Genomic DNA, 21,080 nt, shown 5'->3' on the forward strand with positions numbered 1-21,080 from the left:
TGTGATAACTATTCAACCAAAAGGTCCACAACACGGGGCACGCTTGGTTACACTCAAGTTTGAGGTACTAGAGTAATCTTGATGAGCTATTATAGGATCTGTATTGCTAAGTCAGTAATAATTAAGTCAGAACAGAACATGCTCATGATTTACCCTCTGCTTGGGGGGGAGGGGGGGATCATTGTTCACAGTATTTCCGTCTGTTTGAAAGAAGCGAGGGCTACCTAACTTTTACCCATTGTTTCTGTAGGGCTGCAACCATGATTCAAGATCCAACTATAAACAAATAAAGTTTACATTACTTGCAGGGAAAAATAGTTTTATGTGGTTTGGGCTGGCTCCAAGGTTGCTTATTACAGATCCTGAGCTCCTTAAAGAAGTAATGAGTAAAAACTATATATTCCAGAAGCTTAAGCATAATCCAATTGTGAGAATGTTTGCTCATGGTCTGTCAAGCATAGACGGGGACCAGGGGGCTCAACACAAGAAACTTCTTGCCCTAGCTTTTCATTTTCATAAGTTGAAGGTGCACAGCTGCTTAATTTATTCTTATTTTAACATATTTGATTCCCCCTCTATAACAATTCCTACTAGTAATAATTTAACTACAAACTCCAACTCTTTGTTTCATTCCATATTTTCATCTGCATATACAGACTAGCTAGGAAGTAATGGATACAGTATACTTCAAAAATATTACAGTGAGTTTAGCTTTAGCTTTGTTTGTAGAATGGGCATCGAGAGTCTTGAATTGGGTATGGGTGAAACCGCGGAAGATGGAGAAGTGCTTAAGACAACAAGGCCTTCATGGAAACTCTTATCGCTTCTTGTATGGAGATTCCAAAGAAAGCTCAGCTCTGGTTAAGAATGCTCTTTCAAAGCCTATTAATCTATCCGATGATGCTGTTGCATGGGCAAGCCCGTTCATCCATCACACGGTCGAGAAATATGGTAACACTAACATCCACTAAGATTAAATTTTCATTTCTTTTTCTGCAGGGCTGCAACCATGATTCAGTATCTGACTTTACAAAAAATGAACATAACTCCAATTTGATAAGGCTCACTAAATAGATAAAGTTCACTTAATTACTTGTATTCATATAAATAAATGAACAAATTATTTGCGTTATGTACGTTACGAGTCTTGTCTACATTACTTGTGATGGAAACGTAATGAGCTTTAGAATAAGATATTACTTACAATAAACTCAACAATACTTTTATTCTACTTAATAGGAACACAAGGACCTTATTTTATAATACAGGCTACACCCCTTTACAAGACACGGAGCTTCTGCTCTTTTTCCTTACAAATATTTCACTTTTGTGTTTTTTTTTACTAATACTGGTAGGACTGCTATTTATAGGCTCTAAAATGCTTATGTCATCGCTTACATATGTTGCTATATGTTTTCCCATTCAGCCTACCAAAAACAACTGTCACCTTTCAAGCTGTTCTTATTTTTCTACAGTGCCCACCTTAATTTCAGGAGTTACTGTTTCTTTCTTTGACCAAGCCTTCTGGATAACATCTTCTTGAGGTTAATAGCCTACCTTATTTTTTGGACATGATTCCAAGACCTGTAGCTTGTTATTATTGACCATGAAAAACTGCTGTATTTTCTTCTTTTCTCATGCACAACCATCTTTTATTTCTCCCATGTACAGCTGCCATTTCTCTAACTTATAATTTTCAATTGCTTTGTTTTATTCATTTAATATCCTGATGGAGAGTTTGATTTCTAACACTCCCCTTCAAACTCGACTTTGCATTCCGAGCTTGTTTTTCATTTTGTAAAACACATCCAGCTTCAATGGTTTTGTGAAAATATCCGCTAAATTTTCTTCAGTCCTGCAGTGCACCAACTCCACAATTTTCTCATTCACTTGTTCGCGAAGAAAATGATACTTAATATTGATGTGCTTGCTGAGACTGTGTGACACTGGATTTTTCGCGAGAGAAATAGCGGATTTATTATCCATGTAAATTTTAACCGGAACTTCTTATGCAAAATTTAACTCGCCCAATACGTAGCCTAGCCACATAGCCTGACATGCGCATGCTGCTGCGATGTATTCTACCTCACATGTTGAGAGAGCAACTGTTTGTTGCTTCTTTGAAGACCACGAAAATATCGCTGAACCGATATGAAAAGTATATCCAGTAGTGCTTTTCCCGTCATCCAAATCACCACCATAATCACTATCTGAGTAGCCAACTAATTTTACATTTTGAGAATGAGAATAAAATAATCCATGACCAAGTGTACCTTTAATGTATCTCAAAATTCTTTTAGCTGCTATGAAGTGATCTTGCTTCGGTTTCTCCATGTATCTACTAACCAATCCAACTGCATACATAATATCTGGACGAGTAAAAGTTAGGTACCTCAGACTTCCAACCAAACTTTTGAACAATGTCGGATTTACTGACTCCCTTGTTGAATCAACTCTGAGCTTTATGCTCGGTCTGCTGGCGTGCTTATTGGCTTGCATTCCTCCATTCTGAACTTCTTTAAAATCTGCTCCGCATATTTTTTTTCTGCGACATAAAAATCCCGTCTTTTTTTGCTTCACCTCGACTCCAAGAAAGTATGACATTTGACCAATATCTGTCATCTCAAATTCATTAGTCATAACTTTCTTAAAATCATCAAACATACCAGGATTGTTTCCAGTAAAGATCATGTCGTCCACGTATAAGCAAACGATCATAATATCTCCCCCTGAATTTGTTTTCGTGTAGAGGGCATGCTCGTATGGACTCTTCACGAAACCATTACTCTGAAAATATTCATCAACCCTTGTATTGCATGCTCGCGAAGCTGCTTCAAACCATATAAGGCTTTCTTCAGTCTGTAGACTTTGTTTTCCCGGCCTTTCTGAACATATCCAGAAGGCTGCTTAATATAGACTTCTTCTTCAAGATAACCGTTTAGGAATGCTGACTTCACGTCCATCTGAAAAATCTTCCATTGATTTTGAGCGGCAATTGTTGTAAGAAGTATGATGGTGTCAACTCGTGCAACTGGAGCAAACACCTCATCATAGTCAATGCCATATCGCTGCTTATAGCCTTTAGCCACTAGCCTCGCCTTGTATTTCTCCACTTCTCCATCCTGATTCGTCTTGGTCTTGTAGACCCATTTGACACCAATTGCTTTGTGTCCTTCTGGAAGATCTGTGAGCTCCCATGCATCATTCTTCTTGATTGCGCCAATTTCTTCATCCATGGCTTTGTTCCATTTGCTTTCTTTAGAAGCTTCCTCGAATGTAACTGGATCACATTTAGCCATTAAACAAAATAATGAATAATCAAAGGGTGTTTGTACCGGACTTGTAGCTTCGTAAATATCATCCAGACTCCACATTTTTCTAGTTGCTCCCCCTGAACTTCTGCTTCCACTTGAATCTGATGGTGTTGATACGGGAGTTTGTTGATTCGGACTTTGTGGAGGAGTTGGATCATCATCTCCACCATCTTCTATATTGGGGTCGTCATTGCCATCATCATCATCATCATCGTTGAAAAATAAACCAGCAACTTTTCTTTCTTCCTCGCTCCATCTCCAATAATCTGATTCATCAAACTCAACATCTCGAGAAATGATTAATTTCTTTGTAAGGGGATTATAAAGCCTGTACGCCTTTCTCCTTTTGTCATATCCGGTTAAAATACATTTTTCGCCTTTGTCATCCAGCTTCTTTCTTTTCTGATCGGGAATATGGGCATAAGCAATACATCCAAAAATTATGAGATGCCCAACTGATGGTTTGCTACGCTCCATGCTTCATTCGGAGTTTTATTTCTGACACTTTTTGTTGGACAATGATTCAACAAATAAACTGCACATTGAACAGCTTCCGCCCAGAAAGTTCTTGGTAAGTGTTTTGTTTTTATCATACTCCTTGCCATGTCAAGAATTGTGCGGTTCTTCCTTTCTGCAATGCCATTTTGTTGAGGAGTATATGTTGTTGTCAACTGATGATTGATGCCATGTGCTCTGCAAAAACTTCTGAACAAGTTGGAAGTATACTCTTCTCCTCTATCTGATCTGAGTGTCTTCAGATACTAACCACTTTGCTTTTCTGCAAGTGCTTTGAACTCCTTGAATTTATCAAGAGCCTCCGATTTTTCTTTGATGATATATACCCAAATTTTTCTGCTAAAATCATCAATAAAAGTTAGGTAATACCTATTACCTCCAAGTGATGGAATATCAAATGGACCAGCTATATCTGTGTGAACTATCTCCAATGGCCTCCTGGCTCTCCATGATTTTCCAACAGGAAAACTTTGTCTGTGTTGCTTCCCCTTGACACACGCTTCACACAAATTTTCTGGTTCGTTGATTTCTGGCAAACCGTCCACCATCTTTGTCTTTGACAATAATTTCAAGCCAGAAAATCCCAAATGACCATATCTCAAGTGTTATAGCCACGAGTCATTTTTAATCACTGATTTCAAGAACTTCTGCACTTTCGTCTGCATATCAAGTGTGAACAGGCGATTCTTTGACATCTCCACATCTGCAATTAATTCTCGAACCTGATTTCTGATGATGAGAGAATTATCCTGCATCTGAATAGTATACCCTTTCTCCACAAGTTGGCCAAGACTGATGATATTATTTTTCAAAGCAGGTATATAATAAACATCATTTATATACTTTTTCTCATCATTCTTTGACATAATCGTAATTGTACCTTTTCCTTTGACCGGAATTTTTGACGAGTCGCCAAAAGTAACTTCTCCAGAGATGGTCTCATCTATCTCCATAAATAAATCTTTATGACCAGTCATGTGATTACTGGCTCCTGAGTCAAGATACCAAATATTTTTCTTGTTCTCCTCGTCTCCTTTATAAGTGAGAAACATAGCAGAACCAATATCTTTATCTTCTTTTGCTGCAGTAAAGTGACTTCTTTCTTCCACTTTTGGTGTTCTACACTCATAACTGAAGTGACCAAATTTATTACAATTATAACATTGAAATTGAGATTTGTCACCTCGTTGAAATCCACCTCTTCCTCAGCCTCTAAAATTTTGACCACGACCAGATGATTGAAAACCTTCGGAATTCTGGCCTCTATTGAAAGACTGCCTTCCACGTCCTTGTCCACCTCGGTAGCCACCTCTAAAGCCAGCTCTGCCACGTGCAGAACTGCTACTGCCAGAACTGTCACCAATGGACACCTTACTTTGCAACGCCTTTTCCAACTGGCTTGCATCATCATACTGGTTCATCCGCTGCTCGTGAGCTTGAAGTGAACCTACGAGCTCATCAATGGAAATTGTGGACAAGTCCTTTGACTCCTCGATAGAAGTAACAACGTAATCAAATTTCCTCATCAACGAACGGAGTAATTTTTCCATGACCCGAACATCATCGAGACTTTCCCCATTTCTTTTCATCTCATTTGTCACCGTTTTCAAACGCGTAACAAATTCACCAATATTTTCGGAACTCTTCATCTTCAAATTTTCGAACTCCCCATGTAGTACTTGGAGCCGAACCTTTTTAACTTTCTCGACACCCTGGAATGATTTCTGCAGAATCTCCCACGCGTCTTTCGCCGTTTTTGCATTTGAAATTTTTTCAAAGGTTGATTCGTCAACTCCTTGAATAATTGTATATAACGCCTTTTTATCTTTTTTCCGGATCTCTTTCAAAATCATCTTCTCAGCATTTGACAGGGCTACTTCAGCGGCTGCATCTGTGGGCTCGTCATACCCGCTTTCGACAATATCCCAATTATCGTAGTAACCGAGTAATACCTTCATTTGAATACTCCAGTTCCCGTAATTTGTACTCGTCAATTTTGGAATATTTGGTTGCACCATCGTTGCCATTTTTCATGAACGGAACCTTAGCTCTGATGCCACTTTATGGAAACGTAATGAGCTTTAGAATAAGATATTACTTAAAATAAACTCAACAATACTTTTATTCTACTTAATAGGAACACAAGGACTCTATTTTATAATACAGGCTACAGCCCTTTACAAGACACGGAGCTTCTGCTCTTTTTCCTTACAAATATTTCACTTTTGTGTATTTTTTTACTAATAATGGTAGGACTGCTATTTATAGGCTCTAAAATGCTTATGTCATCGCTTACATATGTTACTATATGTTTTCCCATGCAGCCTACCAAAAACAACTATCACATTTCAAGCTGTTCTTATTTTTCTGCAGTGCCCACCTTAATTTCAGGAGGTACTGTTTCTTTCTTTGACCAAGCCTTCTGGATAACATCTTCTTGAGGTTAATAGCCTACCTTATTTTTTGGACATGATTCCAAGACCTGTAGCTTGTTATTATTGACCATGAAAAACTGCTGTATTTTCTTCTTTTCTCATGCACAACCATCTTTTATTTCTCCCATGTACAGCTGCCATTTCTCTAACTTATAATTTTCAATTGCTTTGTTTTATTTATTTAATATCCTGATGGAGAGTTTGATTTCTAACAACTTGTAGGTAAAAATAGTTTCATGTGGTTTGGGCCGGCTCCAAGGTTGCTCATCACAGATCCTGAGCTCATTAAAGAAGTGATGAACAAAAATAACATATTCAAGAAGATTAAGCAAATTCCAATCGTGAGAATGTTTTTTCATAGTCTGGAAAGCATAGACGGGGACCAGTGGGCTCAACACAAGAAACTTCTTACCCCAGCTTTTCATCTTCACAAGTTGAAGGTTGGAGTTCATGTATACAAATAATGTCATAAATTACTAGGACACTCTATTTTATAATATTTATAAGGCAACTACTAGGACACTCTTGAAATTGCTCTTGGAAAATAGTAGAAGTTATTATATATTAAATTTCCAGTCCAGAAAATTTCTGATACCCCTACTGTTGTACATTAAAATACACTGAGACGCTAATTTTCCTGATTTTGATGCAGCTAATGCTACCAGTAATGTATATTAGTTGCACAGAACTGGTGAGCAAATGGGAGGAGAAGGTAGAGAAAAATGGGAGGTGTGAATTGGACATTGCACCGTATCTTCATACATTAACAAGCGATGTGATTTCGCGCACATCATTTGGAAGTAGCTATAAGGAGGGTCATACATTAACAAGCGATGTGATTTCATGCACATCATTTGGAAGTAGCTATAAGGAGGGAAGCAGGGTATTTGAGATTCAACGCCAACAAATTGAGCTTGTAATGAAGTCTCTGCAGTCAGTGTATGTTACGACCGGCATTTTATGTAATATTATTTGTGAATAATATTAAGTTAAATAAAAATATATTCAATGCTTGTACGTTTGTGTGAGTGAAAATTTCTGCATTTTAAGTTTGCTCTGGGTAGTATATGATTTTTCAAAGCAAGAATTTATTTAATTTCTTTATTTTTGATTTATAAGGAATATTCTAAGCTTTGGAAAAATTTTCTTTTAAAAGACATTTTGTACACAAATTTTGAAAATGATTTTATAAAGTCTCTAAAAATCCAAGTTATTTTATGGTATAAATTTTATAATTTTTGAACTTGTACTTTATTATATAAAAATAAATCTTTGGAAATTAGTTGCTTAATAATTATCAAATTACATGAATAACCTTGCATGCAAACTCTCTTCTATTTAACCAAAGGGCTAAAGAGTCAATAACCACCCCACTAACTCACAATTTGCTAGCCAAATTACCTCCTTGACCTTGCATGCAAACTTGCCTAACTTTGGTTAGAGGGTTACTCTTGTAATTTCTCACATCCACTCACTTGTGGGCAAATAAAAACCAAACAATCATGATGATCACTCCACCATTTCTACATTTTTTCTCCCTCTCCTCTCCCTCCTCCCACCTTTCCTCTCGGCTTTTTGCCGAAGCCCTACCCCCCTCCCCTTTTCTTCATTCCACATTCAAGTTTCCACCTCCCATACAAGTAAATATTACTTCCTATATCATGATCATTTATATTCCAAAGAGTTTTGAGTAAAAAGTTTAAGTTTTAAAGTTGCATGTTAAGGTTTTAGTGAAACTCAAATATACAATCTTGATTCTTATGGATTTAAGGTTGTTTTTGAGAGGACTACAATGAATGGATAAGTGCCAAGTCATGAGAAGGAAAATCTTGATGATTTAATGGCCATTTCCATCCATTTCATTCGGCCATGACCATATGGGAGCCGAATGAATGGTCCTTGAAATCATTCTTGTTGTTTTGATCAATTTTTGCATGTTTATGTGATAATGACTTAAATTTTGTGGTGATAATTTGATAAAACTCCTTGCATGCTAAGTGATCATCTAGGTATACCTTATGCTAGGCTTGCATGTCAATTTTAAGATGGAATATATGTAGAAAATGGGTTGTTTTGGGTTGAAAAACCCGAAGGCATGCATGCATGTGGAATTCTCTTAGTTTGTTGTAAGATTTTGATCATTTGGAAAAAGATTTTGTTAGTGAGCCTTAATTTCAGTAGGAATAATATGATAATATGGATTTATGCTTCTTGTTGCATGGTAATAATTTGTGGTTATCTTTTATAAAAATATATATCATGTTGTTTCAAAAGCATAAAGGTTTATGAGTTGTAAAGAGTAGTCTCTTTTATTTTGCCATAGTTGCACCATAGGTAAGGATGATCTCACCAAGGGTATTTTGAGAAAAAAAAAAAGAGTTAGTTCAGTAGAACACCAAGTATAGGTCTTGGTTTAAGTATTTAGTTGTTGATAATTGGGTTTGTCAAGTCAAAACCTTGGAAAATGAGAGTTATAGTTTCTGCAGAAAAATCAGTTTAGTACCCTGAGTTTAGAGTGAGTTTTGACCATGTCATTGATGTGCACTTTGAGGCCCAAGCCACCAGAAGTTAGTATGGGGAGTATATAATAGGTTTTAGGAGTTGGTTGGAGGTTTGCATGTCATTTGGTTAGGTGCACAAGTAGAATAACAAAATCTGTCCAGCAGGGGACAGTTTTGTTGCAACTTGGAAATAGGGAGATTTGGCCATGTCATGGGTAGGCCCTCATTAGGCCCAATTGGGCCTTAGTTAGAGGGTATGTCAGAGAAGTTTTTCCAACCATAGTTCATAGGATATGAGCTAGAACCATGTGTCACAAGTTAATTCAAGTCAGGGCATTTTCTGCCCAGAAAAACAGGGGAACCTTGGACTTTTAGCTTAGGCCCAAGAAGGCCCAAGCCAGGCCTTTGAGCCACATCAAGCTTGTGAGATGCCCTTAGGTCAGGAGAGTCTTGTGTAAAAATTTTGAAGAAAAACTTGTAGTTTAAGAGTGTCTAATGCACTCAAGAAACCTTAGTTACCATTCTGAAATTTGCACCAGTGAGCACTTTCACTTATCACATAGTTTTAGGACACTTAGAAGTGAGTATAAGGTCGACCACCATAGTTGTAAGATAGTGTAAGGTCAGTAGAACAAAAGGCACAAGTGAGGGTCAATAGGTTTTGGATAATTTAGGAAAGGCACATTGAGTTAGGAAGCCCAAATTCGAAGACTTCGTTTAGTTAGCGACCAAGTAACTTAAGTGGTGAGTCGAGATCATCCAAGCCTAGTGTGGCATTATGGTGTATATGATGTTATTTGGTATTAATATACGATATGTGATTATGTGGCTACGTGTGTACATTTAAAAATATAAATGTTGGATATGAATTAAGTGTGTATAGGCCTAAGTGCCATCTATGTTTAATTTCGGGTTATAAATAGGTTAAGATGGAAAGAATATATTATAATGAGGATTATTATTATTTATGTAGGATCTCGAGACGAGGGAAAACTTGCCTTAAAAGTCGAGTGAAGCTCCAGTTGTTGCTCCTACCAGTCAGACCAGACCAGTCTATCTCAAGGCAAGTGATTCAACTTGACCTTCGTATTTGCTGTAAACAGTTTATATATATATATCGATGCAATTATCCTGAGTCATTTTGATGTATTTAAATCAAGAGTATCTTTTGTTTATCTGTGAGTTACATAGAGATGCCATGAACCCTCGAGTACATATTGCAAGTAGTTCAAAAGTCTTTCATGATAGTTTAATGCCATGATAAATTAGAGATGCGTTATAATATCTTATTAATCCCTTTTGTTTATCATGCTATTGATCCCTGAGAAGTCTTGATGTTGCACCCTGATGCTTTGAATTCAACTCTTGAAATAACCTCGATAGAAACTTTATTTTGATACCTAAAAGCCAATCATTTCTTAAATACATTCATGATTGTTTGATAACCCTATCCTTACCCTAAAGCTTGATATCCTGTTATATACTGAGCTGATGATCACTTTCTTTATATTTTAACACCTTTATCCTATTTGTACCAGTGATGCCTATCTTCTTGATGTTCCAATACCTATACCTTGTCTACAACCATTGCTTTAAGCCTAGTTTGGCATTACTCTTTCATCTTATCCAATAGCCTGGCTTAATTTCCTTGTCTAAGTTCTTGTTTATGGAAACCTCTCAATTACCCTAATATAGTAAAGTCTAGTAGATCATGGCCCTGAGATTTAGTGTCATATTTCCAGTGTTTCAAGTTGATCTATAATCCCTTGGTAAAAATAATTACAGTCGAAAGAGATTTTGTCATAAATCGGCATCAGTTTTTAAAATGATTAAAACGTGGATTTTTCAGTCCCAAAGGGGGACAAATGTTTTCTTGAATGGTGGATCTGGACTGAGACGCGAGTCCTTTCCACACTTATATTAGGCTTAAAAGTTGCCTAGGGATTCCCAATAATGTTTTAGAACCCAGCGAGGTTCGGGATTACTTCGCGGCTGATCACCGGCTGTAATCCGTAGCGTCATAAAATGATTTGGATTAAGAATGGTTTTAAAATTTGTTTTGATGCAAGCAAAATGATGCCAACTCACATATGTTTTATCTCTCGATTATCATTGATTATGTCATTCCATTGTCGTTCCTAAGGGTATATCTCAATTTATGCTTTGCGTTGTATTGTTAGCACTTGTTGAGCTTTTGGCTCACTTCTTGCTTTACCCTGATATTACAGCTAGCAGCCATGGTTAGATTCAAGCAGACTGCCCGTAAGACCTGTGATGCTGACGCTTATGTTCGAGCTCAGGTAGAATAAGTAATAATAGTTGTGTGAGGATTCGGTATTTGTAATCAGATGTAATAGTTGGTAGTGTTGGGCTGTTTCAAACCCTAAACTGTAAAGATCTTGGATTTTGGTTGTGTAATACTCTTTAAAATGATGTAATAGCTATAATTATTTTGCTATTTAAGTTGGGGGTGTGACAGGTTTTGGTATCAGAGCGACGGTTTAGAGTCCCTGAACAGCCCAAATAGGTTATAGGACTTGTGAGTAGGTTATAGATACTATGCGAGAGAGTAGGTAAAGTAAATTATTATTAATACTCCTCTTATTGGTTGTCAGCAAAGGGCGCATTCCTCGTCATCCTCTGGGTCGGACGACACTATTGCTTTCTCCGTGTATGCTGAGTTGAGGCGCGAGTTCGACATGCTTCAGGGCAAGTACGACCGACTGATAGACCGACTGAAGAGCGTGTATCCGGACAGCCGAAACTACGAAGGGAAGCCCAAGGAGCAGATGATTGCGAGACTTGAGACCTTGGTTGGGTACGTCAACACTAAGCTTGAGGAGATGCCAGCACACCGGGACCGTACCAGCCAGTATGTCATTCAGATGGTGGCGGATGAGCTCCAGAGCATTGTGAGGACACTTCGAGAGGAAAAGACTACCAAGCCCCGTTCAGATGGAGTGGAGCCTTAGTTCTTTCCATTTACCTTTCATGTTGTTGTACTATCAGACTCTATGGAATCCCCAGTTGTTTCCGTCTTTCCTTTAAATAAGCCTGTTATTTCTAGAATCAGACTATGTCCCAATCCTATGTACTGTGACCTTTAAAATTTCAATAATTATGTGCTATTGTTCCATTTGCTCTCAACTGTTATTTTATGTTTTATCATCATATCTGCTTAATTTGGAAACTTAACCCCATATGTAAACAAGAATGCCATGCGATACCCTCGAATCATTTTATCATTCATATTTGTTATAACACAACTCTTATTTCAGGATCATGCCTCCCAAAAAGAAGAATCCAACAACCACCTTCACCACAGACCCAAACATTCTTCAACTACTGGAAACCTTGCAACAGCAAACCAATGCTATAGCTCAACAACAACTAACTCTTCAACAACGAATTGAAAACCAAGATAACCGTGAGCCATATCAACCACCTGAACCACCAGTACCACCAAGACAAATTGTCACTTTCAAGGCTTTTCAGAATGTGAATCCACCTGTATTTCATGATACCACTGATCCAGTGATAGCAAACACATGGATCAAGGAGATGGAAAGGGCTTTTGAGTTGGTACAGTTAGGGGACGATCAGAAGACGCTGTATGCCACTTACTTCTTGAAGGGAGAAGTCATTTATTGGTGGGAATCAGTAAAAGCTATGGAAGTCACTCAGCAGATTTCTTGGGAGAGATTTAAGAAGTTATTTCTGGACAAGTATTACCCTAAGTACATGCAGAATCAGATGGAGCTAAAATTTCTTGAGTTAAAACAAGGGAACATGACTGTACTGGAATATGAGAAGAAGTTCACTGAGTTGTCAAGGTTTGTGACAAAGTATACCAGCACTGAGGAGGAAAAAGCAAAGAAATTTCAGCAAGGATTGGAGCCTTGGATCAGAGATAGGGTGGCTATGTTTGAGCTTGAGACTTATGTGGGAGTAGTACAGAAAGCTGCTCTAATTGAGAATAATGGGATGCAGTCAAGGAAAGAGAGGGATAACAAGAAGAGGAAGGTTCCATTTTATGGAGAAAAGTCTGAAGCTGGAAGTTCGCAAGATCGGAATGTAAAGAGGATTGGTTTCCAGAAGGGCGGAAATTTTCAAAGGAAAGGAAATTTGGGCAAAAGGCAAGAATCAAAAGGGAACAATCAGGCAGGCCAAGGGCAAGTTGGAGAAAACAGGTTCCAAAGGCCAGAATGCAAGCACTGTGGCAGAAGGCACCCCGGAGTATGCAATAAGCTGAGTATGACCTGTTATAGGTGCAATCAGAAGGGACATTTGGCCAATGAGTGCAAGATGCCGAAGCCAGGAGTTACGTGCTACAAATGTGGGAAGACTGGACACATGGCTAGGGAGTGTAAGGCAACAGGACCAGTCAGAGCTCTGATGAACGTGGCAAGCACCAGTGCAAGCGTGCCAGCTGAGGTATTGGCATTACCTCCACCACCCGCACCAGCCCCGCAAGCAACAGCAAGGACATTTGACCTAAAGATGAAAGATGCTGTTCAGAATTCTGAGGTGATAGCAGGTACACTTTTACTCAATAATGTCAAAGCCAAAGTATTGATTGATTCGGGAGCCACAAGATCTTTCATATCAGAATCTTTTATTGATAAGATCCAATGTGATAAAACGGTTATGAGTGAGGTAGTAAATGTGGTAATTGCGAACCAAGAGAAAATTCCTGTGAATCAATTTTGTCCAAAATGTGAGATTGATATTTCAGGATATAAGTTCTCGGCCGATTTGATACTCTTCAAGCTGGGAGAGTTTGATATAATTTTAGGAATGGATTGGTTAGGAGAGAATAGCGCTCAGATAAATTGTAAGACCAAGAGAGTGTATTTAAAGACGAAGAGTGGAGAGAAGGTAGTATTTAAGGGACAGAGGCAAGAGCGACTATTTCTTACAATTATTCAGGCTAAGAAGTTACTTAGAAAAGGTTGTGAGTCGTTCCTAGCATATGTAGTGGATTCAGAGAGAGGCAGCCTCAGCATGGAAGATATTCCTGTAGTTAATGAGTTTCCCGATGTGTTTCCCGACGAACTACCAGGCTTACCACCAGATCGACAAATTGAGTTCGAGATCAACCTTGCTCCAGGCACGGAACCAGTTTCAAAGGCTCCGTATAGGATGGCACCAGCAGAAATGAAAGAGTTGGCGAGCCAGCTACAAGAATTATTGGATAAGGGAGTGATACGACCAAGTACATCGCCATGGGGAGCACCTGTTCTCTTTGTGAAGAAGAAAGATGGGAGTATGCGTCTATGCATAGATTACCGGGAGTTGAATAAAGTAACGATCAAGAACCGCTACCCGCTACCAAGGATAGATGACCTTTTTGATCAGTTAAAGGGAGCAAAATGTTTTTCGAAGATTGACTTGAGATCGGGATACCATCAATTAAAGATCAAGGAAGAAGATATTCCCAAGACCGCATTTAGGACCAGATATGGGCATTATGAATTCCTAGTAATGCCGTTTGGTTTGACCAACGCTCCGGCCGCATTCATGGATCTGATGAATCGAGTATTTAAGAAGTATTTGGATAAATTTGTCGTGGTATTTATTGATGACATCCTTATTTATTCTAAATCGGAAGAAGAACATATGCAGCATCTCTGGATAGCCTTGGAGATACTCCGACAAGAGAAGTTGTATGCCAAGTTTACCAAATGTGAGTTTTGGTTAAAGGAAGTTCAATTTTTGGGGCATGTTATTGGAAATGATGGAATTAAAGTAGATCCGGCGAAGATCGAGGCAGTTATGAGTTGGGAGAGGCCAAGGACTCCTACGGAAGTGCGAAGTTTTCTAGGATTGGCCGGATACTATAGAAGATTCGTCAAGGATTTCTCGAAAATCGCCACACCATTGACTAAGTTAACCAGAAAGAATCAAAAGTTTGAATGGAGTGCAGAATGTGAAAATAGCTTTCAAGAGTTAAAACAGAAGTTGGTAACAGCTCCGGTGTTAGTACTTCCAGATGATCAAGGGAATTTTGTAATATTCAGCGATGCTTCACATAAGGGTTTGGGTTGTGTGTTGATGCAACACAGTAAGGTAATAGCATATGCGTCAAGACAGTTGAAGCCACACGAGTTAAAGTATCCGACGCATGACTTGGAATTAGCCGCCATAGTGTTCGCACTCAAGATTTGGAGACACTATCTCTATGGAGAAAAGTGTGAAATCTACACGGATCACAAGAGTTTAAAATACATTTTCACTCAGAAAGAGCTCAATATGAGGCAGAGGAGATGGCTGGAATTGATTAAGGACTATGACTGTTCGATAAATTACCATCCTGGAAAGGCGAACGTAGTGGCCGATGCGCTGAGTCGGAAAGAAAGATTGAATGCAATGATAACATCAAAAGAGTTATCTGAAGAAATCGGAAAATTTGAATTGGAACTTTGTGCTTATGGGAAAGTCAAAGAAGTTTGTCATGCAATGACCTTTCAGCCAACACTACTGGAAAAGATAAAGAAGTATCAAGAGGAAGTAATGGAAAAAGAGAAAAATCAGTTATCTGGAGAAGAGATTAATACTAAAAGGGATGAGCAAGGAATACTAAGGTTTTCATCCAGAATATGGATTCCCCATGTATCTGAATTAAAGAATGAGATCCTCCATGAAGCCCACCATTCGAAATTCTCAATCCACCCGGGAAGCACCAAGATGTATCAAGACTTAAAGAAGAACTTTTGGTGGCCAAATATGAAAAGAGACGTGGCAGAATGGGTTGCGAAGTGCTATACCTGTCAGAAAGTAAAGGCAGAACATCAACGACCAAGCGGATTAATTCAGCCCCTGAAGATTCCAGAATGGAAATGGGAAAATATCGCTATGGACTTTATAGTAGGACTACCGCGAACAAAATCCGGACATGACGCAATATGGGTTATAATTGATCGTCTTACGAAGTCGGCGCATTTCCTTCCAATAAATGAGAAGTCGTCACTGGACAAGCTGGTTCATCTGTATGTGCACGAAATCGTATTAAGGCATGGAGTACCTGTATCAATAGTTTCAGACAGAGATCCCCGATTTAACTCAAGATTCTGGAAGCAATTCCAGGAATGTCTTGGCACGAAGTTGAATATGAGCACGGCGTATCACCCGCAGACTGATGGCCAGAGTGAAAGAACAATTCAAACAATTGAAGACATGTTGCGCAGTTGTGCAATCGATTTTGCTGGAAGTTGGGACGACCACCTGCCATTAATTGAATTTTCATATAACAACAGCTATCATTCCAGTATCGGCATGCCACCATATGAAGCTTTGTACGGGCGAAGATGTAGATCACCAACAAGTTGGGATGAAGTAGGAGAAGGAAGAATTCTCGGCTCAGAATTGGTACAACAGTTGCATGACTCAGTCAAGTTAATTCAGAAAAGGTTGCTTGCTGCTCAAGATAGACAGAGGAAGTATGCGGATCCAGCGCGTAAAGATGTTCAATTCCAAATTGGCGAAGCTGTGTTGCTAAAAGTGTCACCTAGGAAAGGGTTGATAAGATTTGGCAAGAAAGGAAAGTTAGCACCTAGATACGTAGGTCCTTTTGAGATTTTGAGTCAAGTAGGAAAGGTGGCCTACGAGTTGGCCTTACCACCTCAGTATCAGCATGTGCATAACGTGTTCCATGTGTCGTTGCTTAAGAAGTACAATCCTGACGCTAGCCATGTGATAGAATATGAACCTGTAGAAATTCAGGCAGACCTGTCATTTGTGGAGCAACCGGTTAAAGTACTCGACTGGCAAGTAAAGAGTCTTAGAAATAAATCAGTAAAGTTAGTGAAAGTACTTTGGAGGAACCCTAAGGTCGAAGAGTCGACTTGGGAGTTAGAGTCTGATATGCGTTCCCGGTATCCTCATCTGTTCTCTTAGATTCTGGGGACAGAATCCCTTAAGGGGGAGAGGATGTTACGACCGGCATTTTATGTAATATTATTTGTGAATAATATTAAGTTAAATAAAAATATATTCAATGCTTGTACGTTTGTGTGAGTGAAAATTTCTGCATTTTAAGTTTGCTCTGGGTAGTATATGATTTTTCAAAGCAAGAATTTATTTAATTTCTTTATTTTTGATTTATAAGGAATATTCTAAGCTTTGGAAAAATTTTCTTTTAAAAGACATTTTGTACACAAATTTTGAAAATGATTTTATAAAGTCTCTAAAAATCCAAGTTATTTTATGGTATAAATTTTATAATTTTTGAACTTGTACTTTATTATATAAAAATAAATCTTTGGAAATTAGTTGCTTAATAATTATCAAATTACATGAATAACCTTGCATGCAAACTCTCTTCTATTTAACCAAAGGGCTAAAGAGTCAATAACCACCCCACTAACTCACAATTTGCTAGCCAAATTACCTCCTTGACCTTGCATGCAAACTTGCCTAACTTTGGTTAGAGGGTTACTCTTGTAATTTCTCACATCCACTCACTTGTGGGCAAATAAAAACCAAACAATCATGATGATCACTCCACCATTTCTACATTTTTTCTCCCTCTCCTCTCCCTCCTCCCACCTTTCCTCTCGGCTTTTTGCCGAAGCCCTACCCCCCTCCCCTTTTCTTCATTCCACATTCAAGTTTCCACCTCCCATACAAGTAAATATTACTTCCTATATCATGATCATTTATATTCCAAAGAGTTTTGAGTAAAAAGTTTAAGTTTTAAAGTTGCATGTTAAGGTTTTAGTGAAACTCAAATATACAATCTTGATTCTTATGGATTTAAGGTTGTTTTTGAGAGGACTACAATGAATGGATAAGTGCCAAGTCATGAGAAGGAAAATCTTGATGATTTAATGGCCATTTCCATCCATTTCATTCGGCCATGACCATATGGGAGCCGAATGAATGGTCCTTGAAATCATTCTTGTTGTTTTGATCAATTTTTGCATGTTTATGTGATAATGACTTAAATTTTGTGGTGATAATTTGATAAAACTCCTTGCATGCTAAGTGATCATCTAGGTATACCTTATGCTAGGCTTGCATGTCAATTTTAAGATGGAATATATGTAGAAAATGGGTTGTTTTGGGTTGAAAAACCCGAAGGCATGCATGCATGTGGAATTCTCTTAGTTTGTTGTAAGATTTTGATCATTTGGAAAAAGATTTTGTTAGTGAGCCTTAATTTCAGTAGGAATAATATGATAATATGGATTTATGCTTCTTGTTGCATGGTAATAATTTGTGGTTATCTTTTATAAAAATATATATCATGTTGTTTCAAAAGCATAAAGGTTTATGAGTTGTAAAGAGTAGTCTCTTTTATTTTGCCATAGTTGCACCATAGGTAAGGATGATCTCACCAAGGGTATTTTGAGAAAAAAAAAAAAGAGTTAGTTCAGTAGAACACCAAGTATAGGTCTTGGTTTAAGTATTTAGTTGTTGATAATTGGGTTTGTCAAGTCAAAACCTTGGAAAATGAGAGTTATAGTTTCTGCAGAAAAATCAGTTTAGTACCCTGAGTTTAGAGTGAGTTTTGACCATGTCATTGATGTGCACTTTGAGGCCCAAGCCACCAGAAGTTAGTATGGGGAGTATATAATAGGTTTTAGGAGTTGGTTGGAGGTTTGCATGTCATTTGGTTAGGTGCACAAGTAGAATAACAAAATCTGTCCAGCAGGGGACAGTTTTGTTGCAACTTGGAAATAGGGAGATTTGGCCATGTCATGGGTAGGCCCTCATTAGGCCCAATTGGGCCTTAGTTAGAGGGTATGTCAGAGAAGTTTTTCCAACCATAGTTCATAGGATATGAGCTAGAACCATGTGTCACAAGTTAATTCAAGTCAGGGCATTTTCTGCCCAGAAAAACAGGGGAACCTTGGACTTTTAGCTTAGGCCCAAGAAGGCCCAAGCCAGGCCTTTGAGCCACATCAAGCTTGTGAGATGCCCTTAGGTCAGGAGAGTCTTGTGTAAAAATTTTGAAGAAAAACTTGTAGTTTAAGAGTGTCTAATGCACTCAAGAAACCTTAGTTACCATTCTGAAATTTGCACCAGTGAGCACTTTCACTTATCACATAGTTTTAGGACACTTAGAAGTGAGTATAAGGTCGACCACCATAGTTGTAAGATAGTGTAAGGTCAGTAGAACAAAAGGCACAAGTGAGGGTCAATAGGTTTTGGATAATTTAGGAAAGGCACATTGAGTTAGGAAGCCCAAATTCGAAGACTTCGTTTAGTTAGCGACCAAGTAACTTAAGTGGTGAGTCGAGATCATCCAAGCCTAGTGTGGCATTATGGTGTATATGATGTTATTTGGTATTAATATACGATATGTGATTATGTGGCTACGTGTGTACATTTAAAAATATAAATGTTGGATATGAATTAAGTGTGTATAGGCCTAAGTGCCATCTATGTTTAATTTCGGGTTATAAATAGGTTAAGATGGAAAGAATATATTATAATGAGGATTATTATTATTTATGTAGGATCTCGAGACGAGGGAAAACTTGCCTTAAAAGTCGAGTGAAGCTCCAGTTGTTGCTCCTACCAGTCAGACCAGACCAGTCTATCTCAAGGCAAGTGATTCAACTTGACCTTCGTATTTGCTGTAAACAGTTTATATATATATATCGATGCAATTATCCTGAGTCATTTTGATGTATTTAAATCAAGAGTATCTTTTGTTTATCTGTGAGTTACATAGAGATGCCATGAACCCTCGAGTACATATTGCAAGTAGTTCAAAAGTCTTTCATGATAGTTTAATGCCATGATAAATTAGAGATGCGTTATAATATCTTATTAATCCCTTTTGTTTATCATGCTATTGATCCCTGAGAAGTCTTGATGTTGCACCCTGATGCTTTGAATTCAACTCTTGAAATAACCTCGATAGAAACTTTATTTTGATACCTAAAAGCCAATCATTTCTTAAATACATTCATGATTGTTTGATAACCCTATCCTTACCCTAAAGCTTGATATCCTGTTATATACTGAGCTGATGATCACTTTCTTTATATTTTAACACCTTTATCCTATTTGTACCAGTGATGCCTATCTTCTTGATGTTCCAATACCTATACCTTGTCTACAACCATTGCTTTAAGCCTAGTTTGGCATTACTCTTTCATCTTATCCAATAGCCTGGCTTAATTTCCTTGTCTAAGTTCTTGTTTATGGAAACCTCTCAATTACCCTAATATAGTAAAGTCTAGTAGATCATGGCCCTGAGATTTAGTGTCATATTTCCAGTGTTTCAAGTTGATCTATAATCCCTTGGTTAAAATAATTACAGTCGAAAGAGATTTTGTCATAAATCGGCATCAGTTTTTAAAATGATTAAAACGTGGATTTTTCAGTCCCAAAGGGGGACAAATGTTTTCTTGAATGGTGGATCTGGACTGAGACGCGAGTCCTTTCCACACTTATATTAGGCTTAAAAGTTGCCTAGGGATTCCCAATAATGTTTTAGAACCCAGCGAGGTTCGGGATTACTTCGCGGCTGATCACCGGCTGTAATCCGTAGCGTCATAAAATGATTTGGATTAAGAATGGTTTTAAAATTTGTTTTGATGCAAGCAAAATGATGCCAACTCACATATGTTTTATCTCTCGATTATCATTGATTATGTCATTCCATTGTCGTTCCTAAGGGTATATCTCAATTTATGCTTTGCGTTGTATTGTTAGCACTTGTTGAGCTTTTGGCTCACTTCTTGCTTTACCCTGATATTACAGCTAGCAGCCATGGTTAGATTCAAGCAGACTGCCCGTAAGACCTGTGATGCTGACGCTTATGTTCGAGCTCAGGTAGAATAAGTAATAATAGTTGTGTGAGGATTCGGTATTTGTAATCAGATGTAATAGTTGGTAGTGTTGGGCTGTTTCAAACCCTAAACTGTAAAGATCTTGGATTTTGGTTGTGTAATACTCTTTAAAATGATGTAATAGCTATAATTATTTTGCTATTTAAGTTGGGGGTGTGACAGTGTACATTCCTTGATGGAGGTACTACTCATTTGGTTGTAATATACGAATGAAGCATTTTTTTTCCTCATGTCCTTTTCCACGTTTACATAGTAACTGTTTATAAATATCTGTAGATTTCTACCAACCAAGAACAATAGGAAGATGAAGGAGCTAAAAGAAATGATACAATCATCCTTAAAAAATATTATTGGCAAAAAGACCAAGGCAATGCAGGCAGGAGAAAGTAGTAGTGATGACTTGCTAGGGATATTGTTGGAATCCATTTCCAGTGATAACTTCAAAATGGATCGAGAAATGTTGGAATGAGCTTGGACGATGTAATTGGTGAATGCAAGTTTTTCCTT

At 38.0% G+C, this 21,080-nt stretch overlaps 1 protein-coding gene across 1 annotated transcript; it reads left to right on the forward strand.

Moving 5' to 3' along the window:
* The first annotated feature begins 671 nt into the window (after nt 1-671).
* On the forward strand, nt 672-20,775 carry LOC141713911 (cytochrome P450 72A397-like). Its single transcript, XM_074517474.1, has 5 exons — nt 672-951; nt 6,488-6,705; nt 6,918-7,054; nt 7,115-7,204; nt 20,721-20,775. Exons 1-5 carry the CDS (start codon nt 672-674, stop codon nt 20,773-20,775), a joined length of 780 nt encoding a protein of 259 aa, XP_074373575.1.
* The last annotated feature ends 305 nt before the right edge of the window (nt 20,776-21,080 follow it).

Source organism: Apium graveolens, chromosome 3, assembly GCF_009905375.1.
Source record: "Apium graveolens cultivar Ventura chromosome 3, ASM990537v1, whole genome shotgun sequence".
NCBI classification, from domain to species: Eukaryota; Viridiplantae; Streptophyta; class Magnoliopsida; order Apiales; family Apiaceae; genus Apium; species Apium graveolens.

Bases quoted from the DNA above. Each gene is read 5' to 3' on its own strand.
- LOC141713911 (XM_074517474.1), top strand. From the start codon at position 672: ATGGATACAGTATACTTCAAAAATATTACAGTGAGTTTAGCTTTAGCT. The intron at 6,706-6,917 runs GTTGGAGTTCAT...ATTTTGATGCAG, and splicing joins TTCATCTTCACAAGTTGAAG to CTAATGCTACCAGTAATGTA. The intron at 7,205-20,720 runs GTATGTTACGAC...TTGCTATTTAAG, and splicing joins ATGAAGTCTCTGCAGTCAGT to TTGGGGGTGTGACAGTGTAC.